The sequence below is a fragment of the Branchiostoma belcheri genome, unplaced genomic scaffold, assembly GCF_001625305.1.
Source record: "Branchiostoma belcheri isolate BF01 breed outbred unplaced genomic scaffold, Haploidv18h27 scaffold319, whole genome shotgun sequence".
Taxonomy (NCBI): Eukaryota; Metazoa; Chordata; class Leptocardii; order Amphioxiformes; family Branchiostomatidae; genus Branchiostoma; species Branchiostoma belcheri.
The window spans coordinates 4,612-19,217 of NW_017803931.1; the positions used below are offsets into that span (position 1 = coordinate 4,612).

A 14,606-nucleotide genomic window follows, 5' to 3' on the forward strand; every position below is an offset into this window, starting at 1 on the left:
TTTTAGCAAAGTAATGGAGCGGACTGGCAGAATAAAATAGAAATGTAAACAGGAATTCTGTGAAAGATCCAACTCAAATACTACCACAAGAGCCACAAATTTACACAAATTTATTCGCGCAGGCGTGGAAGGTATTCGCGCAGACATGTATGCCTTTACTTACAGGCCTCCGCAATCTACCATCTAAATTTCGTGACGCTAGTAACATGTCTGGATCATATCAAAACCGGAAGTTGTGCTGCAGTACCATGACAAGCCGCTGGGGGGGGGGATCTAATCATTTTGAGGTCCCATCAAGACCTACCGACCTACCAAATTATTTGACGCGGGGTGCAAAACTGCCCACACCACTCATTTCTTCGGAAAAAAAATTTAATACAGATGCGATGAAGGATGTGAAAAAAGAGAAAAAGTTTTAATTCCAAAATACATGTACTAATCATTATTTTGTTGTTACCTCTCAAATTTTAAAAATTTCTGCTTTTTGGGTGTTAACTACTATCACGTTATTGTGTGGCAAGTCCCAAATGATAATGTCATGAAACTAATAATATGTTGAAGTAGCTAGGGCAACTCTACAAGTAAACTAAATGGTAGGGCCCAGGAAGGGTCAGAATAGGGCCAGGCGGCTAGGATCAGTTTCGTCTAGAGCTCTTTCTTGAGATGTTGGCGGCCAGAACTGGAAAATTAAGTGTCTGGAGATTCATTGTACCGAACAGTAACGCCCCCCAGTGTCTGCTCGACTTTAATACAATACTGCAGTGTTGGAATCGGGGAACAGTTGCCGACAATGTTTCTTCGAAATTCTGTGTTTTTGCTTCTTTTCACTTCAAGCAAGGAGGTTAATGCTTCAAGCAGGTGTATCTACCATAGCCCGGAGAGTGTCTGAGACAATATAACGTACAGCTTGCCACAAAAACGAACGTGGCTCGTCTTCCTGGGCGGAATTTTTACCCGGCTTTTTTTCTTCATTCGATAATCAAGTCAACATTAGATTAACAACAGGCCAATAGAGAATCACCACACATGGTGTCATGAAAGGTGTCCTAAAAGTTGCGATTATTATAATATCGTTTTTCCTCATGCTTCTTTGTCTCCTGCTATTTCGTTAAATATAAATGGATTCAACATCTAAATTTTTGGGCCAAATGATTCGAAATCTCCAAGCAGATACAGAGTGCCCTGAGTAACTAATCTTCACTTGACAAGCAGATACAGGGTCGCTTTGATATGCCATCTTCAAGCAGATACAGGGTGACGTCGCAAAATTACGTTTTGACATATAAACTAGAGAACGAAACAAATTTATGGAAGGCAATAAGAAGGAATATAATGGAGACAATTACAAGATAGACAAGTATACTCTGAAAACAAGGAGGCCGAAAAATGTCAAAAGTTAAATTTTTCAAAAATTGAAAAAGTGGATATAAATGCATTATAAAACCCCCGTTTTGGGGCCCCCTTTTCTAAAAGGGGCGTATCTCCCTTATGAAGCTGAATCAATTTGTAAATCTGGTCCGCCAATTTACCGGAATACACATAAAGGAGGGCGACATCTACCCCAATAACCAACAAGAAGCCATAGGTAACAATCCTCCGTGAAATTTTATATTTTGCAACAAAAATAATCCCAAGCGTCAACGCCAGACCTACTGTGCAGACATTAGGCAACGGTTAATACAATGGGGGCACGTCACAACCATAAAACATAAAAAGACCCAAATCCATTACTGCTCCTAGGGCGTGTAAAGATACTGTGCTTCAAGTTCATTTTGATTACACACACACAATCATTGCATTCACATAAAGATCGGACTATCATGATCTATCATGGTCGTGTCACTAGTAACAAAGACAGCCCCACCGTCTTACCGTGCCTGTTACTTATTAAGCGCGACTGGCCATGCCAAATTCTAGCAACAGTTGCGGCCAGCACCGCGAGTGTTACTACCGCCGGTCAGATACCCGGGCAAAACATTTCAACGACATTATAGGGATGTTTCAAAAATAAGCATTTACTCCAATATCAAAACTGCTAGGGTAAAAATAAATTAAAAAGACGTGCATCACCACGGGCATAATGGCACACCACATGCCAAATTACACAGAAATGCTACGTACGGAACAATGCGTTTTGGCTGCGAACATCTATGGTACCACTTATCGACCCTCCGCACGTCTGCATGAAGTTCCACCCCCCACCCCTATTCCAAACAACGGGTTTTTCTGGACCAGTCCAATTTGCCTCATAATTGTAGGGGTGCATCTGCAATATTACATTGACCGCAAAAACAGCAACGGCAAAAAAAAAAATACACATTCGTGCATCAACACGGGCATGCCCGCAGACGGCGTATAAAATTGTATGCCGATTACACAAAGAGAACCCAGTGTTTTGACTGCGAACACGAAAAAACGGCTCTTCACAACACTCCGTCCGGAGGTCCTGACCTCCTTCACGGAGTAATAACCCCCGGAAAACATCTCTCTTTGATGAGTTAACTGATCCCAGGAAGCTGGATAATCAAAACTAATTACTTAAAGACTTGCTTCACCCATGGAGTCTCCTTCTAAGTCCATGCTTCACCAGAGGGGCTTTTAGGAGTCGTTAAATCTGTAAAAATTCTGGTGACTAATGGAGGACGCTTCTTTGTAATATGTTGCTTATAGTTATTCATACTTCCAGAATGATATATTAGACATAATGTCCTGGCGCTTAATAAACTGGAATAAAAATATTTTCCCCTTGTTTCAAATGTTAGAAGTTACAATTTTGTTAAACTGACGCAACTTTGTTATACAAAAACACAGAAGCACATTTTGTCTTTACGATATATATTATCAATCACAAACCTTACATCAAACTTCTTTGACCTGATGAAATAAGAAATACATGTACTATGCACTGTTCCAGTTCATGGGCACTTTGCATTCATCCTGGTATCTTTGTATTTCTTTCAAATTGGAATTCTCAAAGTCGAAGTTCATCACACTAGTCAGTGAGAAACGAGCAAGAAGAAAAAATTCAAAACTTATTCTATAACAAACACATTAATAAATTTCTGACATTGCTCCAGCACAGAGACCTCAGTAGATTTCCGTAACAAACAAAAATCTCTACAATTACAAGCCATCTACAATCATACTGACTGACATATATATAAACAATCATTTTGTATCATTCACATCCATAAAACTTGCAGGTTGCTAATGCACCTATCCCTACACTTGCTGGAATGCTTAATACATGTATATATTTTTCATATATTCTGGTGATACTCTTGTGGTCACTGCATACATGTACTAATTTGAATGTTCCACATGTTTTATGTTAAAAACAATGTATGGTTCTCCCTACAACACCATGTCACACAGTATACGTATTACCTACATGTAAAAATACAATGCACAAAAAAAAATGTAAGACTCTCCAGCTGCCCTTACATGTAGCATGTAACAGTACTACATGTACAATGCACAGGTAATATATTTTCCACCCTAAGGCCACACCAATTTAATTTGTTGGTTCTCGGATTCGCCTCTTTGTTTTTTTCTGATTTGCAAAAAAAAATTGATTCTGGTCCTGAATCAACTGAAAAATGCTCATGTTTTGCCCCCCCCCCAACAGTTAAGGAAAGTCCTTTTCTTCCTAGTTGTTACAGTTTTCCCATCTATCATTGCAGTGGTTTGATTAAAAGTTCAAAATTCAATGTTTGAATTTTAACCCAGCCTTTTGTGTTGACTTCATGGCTCATTTTGTAGCATTTAAGCCTATAATAGGATCCCTAGACCTGTTTTTATTTTTATTTTTTTTGCCCTGTCGCTTCATATTTTTTCTGAAAAAAATCCGAGAACCAACAAATTAAATTGGTGTGGCCTAAGGACATACATGTATCCTTATTTCAACCCATTCACATTTTTTTCGCTTCTAGATACTACCATCTTTCAATTTTTCCCATTTATTTATTTATTTACCATTTTCACGCCGTATATTAAAAAAATTACACAATCAAATGATTAACCATCAAATAATATGCAGGATAGGTCAGAAACCTAGGTGGTTTTTTAAAGGGCCTACCCCAAACAAAGGTAACTTATGACAAAACATATTTGAATTAAACATCAAAATCAAACAATGAAATAATTGATTAATTAAACAAAATCAAGACATGGAAATAATAACTGAAGTGTGTAAACTAACTAAAAGAAATTAAACAAAAGTCTTGTACGTGTAATTCAGGTAACTGTTACAGAGTAAACTGATTAGATAATTAACATAAAAATTAACGATTAAAACAAAAGAATGAAAATAACAAGGAAAACAAACAAATCAGATCATATAACGAAGTCATACAAAGTTTAATGTAACATTACTGGTTTTTAAAGCAAGCAAGCAAACAAATACAATTCCATATATGATATTCCATGTAAATCATGCATAAATTTCTACATCATATACCACTTGTATGTTGCATCATTGCAGAAAAAATTGTTGCTCATAATCTGACATATCTGTTGCACAAATAATTTCTGAATCAGTTCTATAGATCCAGCAATAGCTCTTAGTACGATGCTAGTAATTTGTTGTCCCATGCAGTAAATTTGGTCTCTCAGCGTCTGAACGTGTTTGTGTCTCTCCTTGACGTCTCTCGATCCTCATGTGGCCTGTACGCTGCCACTATCCTCCATGTACAGTAAAGATGCTTCAGCAGGATGGTTGGTGGGAAGTGTTCCTTCAGCCCCTCCACTTTAGGAGTGTTCTTGGCAGCAATGTAAGCATCCAGGGTAGACAGAATACTACATAGAGAGGGGAGGGGAAACAGAGGACACTTTGAAACAGATGGCAGTTGTACCTGTGGCTTTACATAGTAAGCCAGTTTGGGTAACAATGTACCATTAATAGTGTTCTTTCTTTTTCTTAACACAAGGGGAAACCATCCATACAAGGAAACATTTAAAATGCATCAGCCTGCAATTTCCAACATGTGCCAACATTTAACATTTCCTCAAAGCAGCAATATCACTTTTCATCTGCCTTCACTACTTGTATTTGCCCTTTATCTTAGAGTCTAAGATTTTTGCAAGATAAAAGTGGTCAATTCTAATTTTTCAAAACAAAGAAGTGAAGTGAAGTCAAGCTTACTCCCAATCAGGGTGCCTGGTTTGTTCTTCTGCAACAGCGATGAATTCATACAGCTCAGCCAGAAGGGCGTCAACATTGATGTGTATCAAGGCCTCCTTCAGAGTCTTGACTTCGGACATGTCCAGTTTCTCTGCATACTGCTGAGGCATGTCCTCAAATGGATCCTGTTTGGAAAAAGTGATTGTTCTTCGTTTTGATTTCATGTATTTCCATTAACACTTGTTAATTTCTGTTCTAAGACTTACAGTCGTAGACATAGTTTGTTACAGTACATTACACAGGTGCATATAGCATCCTACATGTACTAATATGTAATATCAAAATAATCAAATAATTACATCACCTGGTTGTAATGGGCTAGTATAGCTTAATATGTCGCCTTTACTTTTTGGGAAGTAGAATCATTTGTAGTTAGATTGTGTTTTTTGTTTTAGTACTGGTAGTTCCTGTATTTTTTGTTGCATCAATAATGCCTCCATCAAAGAGTCAGGGGTCGAAATAGATTTTAGGGCCAACTTGCACTGGTGCAAATGAAAAGAAAAATACTTGCACCAGAAGAAAAATAGTTGCACCCTCCAAAAATACAGAAGTGATGGGAAACATCCGCTGGCAGCGACGTAGATAGTAACCTTCTGTTACTTACAAAAAATGAAGAAAAACTTCATGGATTCTGGTTTTGTTCCTTTCCACTCCAGTTCTTTATTAATTAATATTATTGGGTAATTCTACAGGTAGTAACAGTGGATAAAGCAAACTTGCACCATGGTGCAAGCAGGCAAAAAATTAGTTGCACGACACCAAATTTACTTGCACCAAGTTGCACACAGAGGGTTATTTCGACCCCTGAAGAGTCCAGTCTGTTGCAACAGATGATCGGGCACATGACTTGTTTCAGATTAGTTAAATAGAACCAATTGTTAATCACTCCAGTCTATCAAACTGCATGAAAGCTTGAGTGGAAAAATGCTCCATGCCTACCTGACCATTTTCCAGGGACATTCTTGCTCGCTGTACGGCCAACAGTTGCCATAGAGACAGGATGTGTTTGCGACGGCAGTGCTGGTTGGCCTGGAGAATCAAAGTTGTTCATTAACAAGTGGCTATCTGGAATACATTAAACTGTAAATTATCTAATTCACAAAATCCTACATGAAGAGTCAGCACATCTTATGGAAGAATTCTAGATCTATATGTTACATTTAGACAATGTGTCCTAACTTTGCATGCATTGTAATTTTGCTGTCTTCAGAAGTTGGTGATGAATTTATGAAGGCAGAAATAAGAACTGACTTTTATTGTAGGTTAGCTTTCCTTTGACGGCAAAAACACAATCCAGTCATGGGGAAATCATGGGGAATGCAAACAAACACTCAGAGACGCAAATTTTTTTTGTAGAGTTTTATGTTCTTAATATGTACAAAATGAATGTTACAGTTGTGTGTCATATTTTCTGTGCACGAGCCGCCCTTAACGAAGTGACCCTCTTTTCAGCGGGTTGGTGGAAAAAGGAGTCCAGTCCGATTGGCGGAAAAAGCAGTCCAGTCCGATTTTGGGGTGGAAAAAGCAGTCCGGTGGTTTCTACGAAAATCTACCATAGGTACATTCAATTATTATTATTATTTTTTCTAGTGTGTGCGCTGCACGTCGAGTTTCTATGGGTACTTCGAGTTTTTATGAGTACTTAGAGTGTCTATGGGTATACTTAGAGTTTCTGTGAGCCCTTAGAGTTTAGAGTTTGTATGGGAACTTACAATTTGTATTAGTATTAGGGTGCTGTCCGGTTGGGAATCTGGTGGTGTTTTATGTCAGGTCACTAGGGGTCATCACCGCTACCTAGTCCTGCTTACCCACATAATGTACGTTATGTAGTCATGTCACTTGAGAACTTTCTGGTTCTGTTGTTTATACCAAACTGTGTAGTTTCTATACATACAGGTCACCTATCCACAATAAACAAAAGTTAATTATTACGGGATTCTTTCTTACAATTGTACTTCCGGTACTTACATATAAGTAATAATGATTAGTCAAAAGATGAAGCGGTCAACTGACGAGATTTCCAGTGCCAATCCTGCTTGCATGTAAGTAACCTGATTAAATCGCTTAAGTACCCATAGAAACTCTAAGTCCTCATAGAAACTCGAAGTACCCATAGAAACTCGAAGTACACACCCACACAAGAAAAAAATAATTGTACGTAAAAACTATGTTCTTTCGTACATTTTCGCAGAAACCACCGGACTGCTTTTTCCGCCAATCGGACTGGACTCCCTTGTCCACCAACCTCTTTTCAGCACCATCAATACTTGCGCTCTCCAACTATTTGCATCACTGACATTGGAATAAACCTATAGGATTTGCATAAAATTATGAAAACCCAAACCATTTCCCATTCACTCCTGTTATAAATTGCATGGCATCAGCTATTATGACATTAACCTGATATTGGGGTAAATGGCACACTGACCCAGAAATACGTGAAAGAAATACATGACTTGTACAGTAAAGTTGTTACAGTAACAACTTTACTCTGAATTGTTCAATAAATCGCCCCTGCACCCTCCATTGTCAATACACTTTCTCTGTTGTCACGTCCTCTGCACAGGTGAGAACCCCCAATCATGCACTCAGTGATGATTGTGTGCTGGTAAAAAATCTTTTTTTTAGGCAAAACAATCAGTAAATATTATGTACTAGATTGAACTAAAATTTCAATGTGCAAATAACAGCTGTATGGATTGACTAACTTTTTTACCTTTTTAATCCAACCAAAGTCAGTGGCAACAAATATGCCGCACTTCTGCATAAATAGCAAGCTGCCGCAGTGCCATGTGCCTGCAGAGCTGGCAGTTTACACTGAAGGGCTGTTATACTGGCTATACCAATACTGATACATGTATTATCCAGATATTATTATCAATAAGATCAGTCAAAAATCCGTTCAAAGTTAGGGCATGTGTGAAGTTAGGGCACCCCGTTAAATTCTTAATGTAATTATATACAATTATCCCCCCCCCCCGTAACATGCTCCATTCTTTACATGAAGATTTGCTATTGCCACAACTCTGACCATTGACAGATAAAAGAACATGTACCTCGAAAAACATGTGACATTAATGACATTAAAGTCATGACATTTGGACTGACCTTCATACTGCGCAAGCCTGCCGTCGCTTTCATTTTCAACACCCGGTGTAAGTACTCCCTGATAGGGGTGTTGGGGTCTCCTCCAGTAGTTGCCAGGAAGATCAAGGCAATGTCCACAGCAGCCAGAGAGGAGCAAACATTGGTGAGAGTCCCCAGCTCTTGGAGGATTTGCATCTGCACAGCTTTGGATAGAGGCTCCTGATGGAATGGGAACAAAAAGGCAAATTGAAGCAAGATATATTGGCTTCAAGGACACTGCCAGAACCATGAAGCCATTGTACATGTACTCCAGTGATTTTTTATGCTTTCCACCTGCTAACAACTATTCATGAATCAGGATCTTATGCTAACAGCCATAATAGTATATCTTGATTGCTTTCCACATTGAGTGTTCAACATACATGACATTGTACAATCATGTACCTGTGGAATCTTGTCTCTCAAGCTCTTGTACATAGCAACATTCTTGGTCTCTTGTCTGAAGATGAATATTTCAAACTGAAACACACAAAAAACAAATTTACATCAATAAATTAAAATTGATATGAAAAGGCACCACCTCATGCACCACCTCATCCTAAACATTACTTGCAACACAAAATCATGTCAGAATAAAATACAGCATGTTTTGAAATGTTAACAAGTGCATAGGTGACAATTCCAACAGATACTTGCAACAATAACAGATACACAACACCCAACTTATATCTGCTCATTAGACAGAACTTCGCCTACCAGACAACAACTTAAACCTATGGCCACAGGATTGTGTTTCTGAAATATGCATTTAGTAATACCTCAATATATAAACTGCTACGGTGAAAAGAAAAAAAATGTCGGATATAATGTACGGCACACCAGATACCCAATTACATAGAAATACAATGGAGAGAGCCATGACTTTTAGCTGCAAACACATTAAATTTTGAAAAGGGCCTATAGAATGTATAACAAAACAAAGGGAACTGTGAGTTTTACCTACGAATGAAAAAAAAAAAATTCAAAATACCCCTGCAGGAGGGATACTTCCTTCATGGAGTAACACTACCCACTCACTAGTACATGTAATTAGTTTCCAAACATCACAACTTTCCTCCATGATTTCAGCATCGAATCTACCCTGGGTCCTTAAAAATAGAGTTTTGGTTTACAGTTCAGGACAGAATTTCAAAAGGTGTTGCAGATAGATTTCACAGTTTTGAACCAAAGCACCTTACATGTATGGAGAGAAAGATCAAATCTATGGTCACAAGTACTAGTGGTGCATTGTAAAAGGTAAGATCCCCACGTCATCATTGATCCTGGGTTTTCCCAAGACGAAGCGTTCCACCAGCTGTCTCTCCAGCGTGGGGAGGTCGTACTCCACCCTGGTGCCCTCCCCCACCGCCAGCGAGTAACAGCAGTGGGACAGCACCAGGGGCAGCAGGTCCTGTTCAGGGTGACAGCACACCACATGGGCCGTGTTCACATTGCTCAGGAGGACAGACCTACTGGTACTGAGGAGAGAAAGAAAAACAGGTTTACACACATGTAACACACATGCAATACCCATGTAACACCCATGTAACACATGTAAAGTGAGGGTCACAACCCATCCATCTGCGTGCTGTCTACGTGCAAAAACAAGGGCAAATTTTTGGAATCAGTAAGTGGTGAGTACTGCCTCCATATGGAATCCAACAGATTTTGGAGCAGGCAAACATGCCGTAGCATGTTACTGGTAAGTGCATGTAAAACTTTCTCTGCGTTATGGCTGTGGATTCACCCCCCCCCCCGTATGAGCCAGTATGGACAACGCACATGCTCTGTGAGTACCGGTATGTACCGTAGGAACACAGCACGTGTAAGTACGGTCTACATATGGTATAGTGGCAATCGCACAGAGATTGTACATTATTAGCACAATCATACAACTCATTAACCACTTGCACAACAAACAATGCACGCAACCGCTCATGGCCAGGCGTGGCGTGCAACTGTGTGAGAGTGACGTGCGTTCACGTACTGCTCATGCCACTCCTTCCCCACGTTTTCAGAAAAATGTAGCGGACGTGGCCTCCCCAAAAAACGTACGGACAAAAAACATGTACGGCATCTTATGACCCTGGCTTAACGCACATGAAACACACATGTAACACACATGTTACACACAGCACCAGGGGCAGCAGGTGACCTTATTCTTTCAAGGCAATGTTTTGTTAGTCCTTCAGAATCTGCTCATTTAGAACATGTACGTGTGTTATACATGTATATTCATACCCAGAGTTCTGTGCAACTGCATGACCCTGTGTCTCCTGTACAAAGCTGTTGTGTGCGCTGGCCAGGAACAGCACCAGCGCTGTGGAGCAGGAGGTCGGCACAACGGTTCTCTTGATGGGGAGGAGATGGTACAGGCTGGTCCTGATGGGGTCAAAGGTTGTTTGGCACAGCTCTCTCGTCACTGCCTGAGATGCTGAGGAAGTGAAGAACAAATCATTATAAGACATTGGTGAATACAAACTGTAGTTTATAACAGTGGAGAAACAAAGGCTAGTTCTTGAACCACAAGCTAATTCTTTTTTTATCTAACTGCTTCAATAGTCAGGTGAAATTAATTCTACAAAGTACATTGTACATACAGCAGGACTAACAAAACTTTTGAAAGAATAAGAGTTTGGTTGTGGTCCAAGTGATTCTAAGTCATATGATGTTACCCAGGCAAGGTACATGAATTTTTAATCAGTATTTTCCACTCTGAAATCACTATATTATAGTTTCACTGAGACAATAATGATGATGAGACAAGAAATCCATCGAAGCAGACGGTCTGACCTGAAGTCAGTACTGGGGAATAGGTTAATCTCCTCCTGCCATCCCACCGGTGACCTGCTTATGTACATCTGCTGGCAAAAGTTTACATCATGACTGACATCACTTTTACATGTACCCAACCGTTCTGCTACAAAATGTATGTCACTCCTGCACTTACTGGTTCTGGCCAGCAGGTGGCGTATCAGGTTCCAGGTGACACGGAAACTTTCCACCAGCTGCCGGAACTCCTCGTACACAGCACCTTGGGGGGGGGGGGCGAGTTAGAGGATTTGTTGTCAGAGACGCTATGTTATTATTTACTGTACAAAATCCAATCTGCTTCACCCAAAGGACTAAGTCTTATAATTTTTATTTGGTACGATTTAAAGGTAATGCCTTTTTGATTTTGCAGACTTTCTATTCTTAGACTTAGTAACAACTGAAATTTGTTTGGCAAACCTTTAACATCCAGTTCTAATACACAAAAATTTATGTAGATCATTCAGAGCTTGTCTATTACAGGCACATATCATGCTGATGTCCAGTGTCTTTTCTTCACAAATTTTTCTGGAAATTGTTACCTTCAAGATTTATTTGTTTCAGAGTAGCTCACTCACCTTTAGGCTGTTTGTTGAGGAAGTCGCTGACCTTGATGGACATTGCCTCGGCTACATCAATGTGTCCCTGATACTGGGTGATGAGCAGCTTCTGCAGACGGAGGATGTCTGGCAGGTGTCTCATGGCCTCCAGTACCTCTTTCTATATCCATGTGGAGAAATGAGATGGTCAGACTGACACACAAAAAATCTGTTTAATGAACGAGGTCAAGGATATATAAATGAATGGTTTTAATGTACAATGAACAATTATGTAGAACAAACATTTTTGCAAAATTGGAAGCCAGTTGAAGCTACAAGAGCAAGAACATGTGTATATATAGCAGCATGTATATGTAAATTTGAAAATTTGAGATAACTTTATTGGTTGTTGCTGTTGCATTCATTCCAAATATTTAGGCCAATAAGGGTAGACTGAAAATAATAGAAAGTACTATGTGATCATCAATCATTGTAAATTCATTGGACTTAATGTCACAGTAGGAGAGGAAAAGAACTATTCATCATCAGTGGCGGCGGCGGCGAGGGGGGGGGGCGGCAGTGGGGCGACTTGGTGCTCGATAGTGGGTTAACGTTCCATACAAATCTCACTCCCCCAGTCAAAATTTCCTGCCGCCGCCTCTGATCATGTTTTGAATATGCAGTTGAAACAAATCTGTAGTACAGTAATGACACATCTGACACAGTAGTGGAAAGGTGTCGATGTGAAAAGGGAACCACAGTGAACATTTCAGGATTTTGAGTACATGTAAGCATGATGCTATTATTGGCAGATAGGTGTACGTGTATACTGTACCTCAGCAATGAACTTCTCCAGCACAGGCAGCTGCAGCTGGTTCTCTGCCATGGTTTGAGTCAGACTCTCCAGGTTGATCTGCGGCCGGTGTCTCCACATCTCTGGCAGGTCTGCCAGCCTGTCCAGGTCCAGCCTCTCGCTGAGGGTCACCTCCTCAGACAGGAGCTGCAGGAGCGGGTTGTTACTGAGTCGGTCGTCGTTGTGCAGGGCTGCGTTGGCCTGCTGCAGCATGGCGTCTAGACCCTACACAGGACAAGCCAAGAGTCAGTGTATTTAAATTAACTGATAGTATATTGTAATACAGTATATACGGTATATGTATCGGTATTGGCAAAATCCAATGTCTCCAGCAAGTACCCAACAATGTCATCTTGCAACAAACAAAAATACAGTGCATCTACTCCATCCTTAGCCAATGCCAGCTCCGCTGGCTACGACATGTCAGGCGCATAGAGGACGGACGGATTTCAAAGGATGTTCTGTATGGACAACTAACCTCTGGATCCTGACGAGTTGGCCGTCCAACACTGCGTTTCAAGGATATTTGCAAGAGAGACATGAAGTCATGCGGCATCTCAACAGACACCTGCCATGGGAAGTGCAGGCTGAGGACAGAGCTGCCTAGCGCAGAGTTGTGCAGAATGGTGTTGTAGATGCAGACAAAAGATGGGGAGAAGCTGCAGCAGAGAAACGAAGACTGCGAAAGGCTGTAGCACAAATTGTAACCCTAACTACACAGCACACACACAACAGGGTTTGCAAAACCAAGGCTGACTTTCAAGCCATACAAGAAGTCACCAGATAGAGGCACAAAGATGGTCTGCTAGACTGAAGTGCCAAAGAAGAAGATAATTTAATATATGGTTTACATTATGCAAAATTGTACTGTATCTTGGACATTTCCTTGGTCTATTTGCATGCCTTAGAAGCTCTGGCTGCCAACCCTAGTATGCGATTCCTATATACTAGGGTTGGCGGGCGGAGCTTCTAATGCGTACGTTTGATCAGAAAATTGTGAAAAATAAGCCCCCCTCCCCAAAAATAAAGCCGATCTCAAACCTTTAGAACCATTCTGCTCAAGTCCAAAATGTTTCTTCCTTTCAAAAACAGTCACTGATTGAGGAATATTCTATGAAGTGTTCGTTTTACATGACTGATGAACCTCATCATTGAAATCTTGACTCTAACTTACATGTATTAAATAATTAACCCGCAAGCTTGCTTTGGACTTCATATCAAGAAATGTACTAAGTCTTGTGCTATAGCTGCTTTAACTGTAGGAGGATAAAATCAAAATAAGGACATCAATGGGGAAGACATTCATTACTAGTAGAGGGATAAATCTCTACTCTATAGGTAGCAGACAATTGAGTACTCAGCAGTTCCCTTTGGATTAGGCATAATGTTCTCCCAAATGCTAAAAAGTCTCTTTTTACACTGTTACTGTTTTGTTACGAAATTTCCCATTGATTGAAAAGTCTCTTTCAAAATCACCTGTGAAAACATGGCTGCCATGTTGTTGTTTTTATGTCATTGTTAGGGTTAGACGCTAATCTCCAATTAATTAGCTATTGTTCAAAACAAGTGACTGTATCTGAGGGGGTCCAACATTAGGTGTCAAGAAGGATTATCTACTGTAACAGCAGTTCTCTTTGGAGTCTATTCTAATGGGGACAGATCTCTTCCAGCTCTCTTTTGGTCTTGTCCTTTGTGATGAGATCTCAGTTGTCAGCTAGAGTACTCAAAGAGATTTATCCCTCTACTAGTATATTGCACATAATAATATCTGAATTTTATGAATCTCCTGTGATTCCTCCAAAATATTCTTCATCACTATCTAAAATGAACTTATGTTAGAAGTTGAACAAGTCCAGCTGTACAGCCTGCCCAGAAAGACTCCATCCTTACCTGGTGTAGGATGGGGTTGACACATCTGACCATGAAGGCCTTCTCCCACTGAGTCCGCCTAGCCTTGGAGGACCAGTCACCTGCAGCCGCTGCTGTGGAGTAACAAGCCACAACGGATGGTTACTTGTAGTTTGGTACTGGTTATCAGCTATTGTTACATGCCAACTTGATGTTTTTTGAGTAAAAGATGATTGATCATGTGATG

The 14,606-nt window shown here is 40.2% G+C and overlaps 2 protein-coding genes across 2 annotated transcripts in view; both read right to left on the reverse strand.

Annotated features, from left to right (window-relative positions):
* Positions 1-3,840: 3,840 nt before the first annotated feature.
* On the reverse strand, positions 3,841-9,875 carry LOC109474772 (E3 ubiquitin-protein ligase rnf213-alpha-like). The gene is made up of 6 exons (XM_019775134.1): positions 9,579-9,875; positions 8,714-8,788; positions 8,291-8,488; positions 6,122-6,211; positions 5,144-5,307; positions 3,841-4,797 (listed from the first exon to the last, which is right to left on the reverse strand). The coding sequence occupies exons 1-6, from the start codon at positions 9,840-9,842 to the stop codon at positions 4,611-4,613; spliced, it is 978 nt and encodes a 325-aa protein (XP_019630693.1). The 5' UTR covers positions 9,843-9,875; the 3' UTR covers positions 3,841-4,610.
* A 601-nt stretch (positions 9,876-10,476) lies between these two features.
* LOC109474771 (E3 ubiquitin-protein ligase RNF213-like) overlaps positions 10,477-14,606 on the reverse strand; it is a 122,127-nt gene continuing 117,997 nt past the window's right edge. The window contains 5 exon segments of the mRNA XM_019775133.1: positions 10,477-10,742; positions 11,259-11,342; positions 11,698-11,839; positions 12,494-12,736; positions 14,402-14,493. Of these exon segments, the coding sequence (XP_019630692.1) occupies positions 10,489-10,742; positions 11,259-11,342; positions 11,698-11,839; positions 12,494-12,736; positions 14,402-14,493 (815 nt within the window). The 3' untranslated portion in view covers positions 10,477-10,488.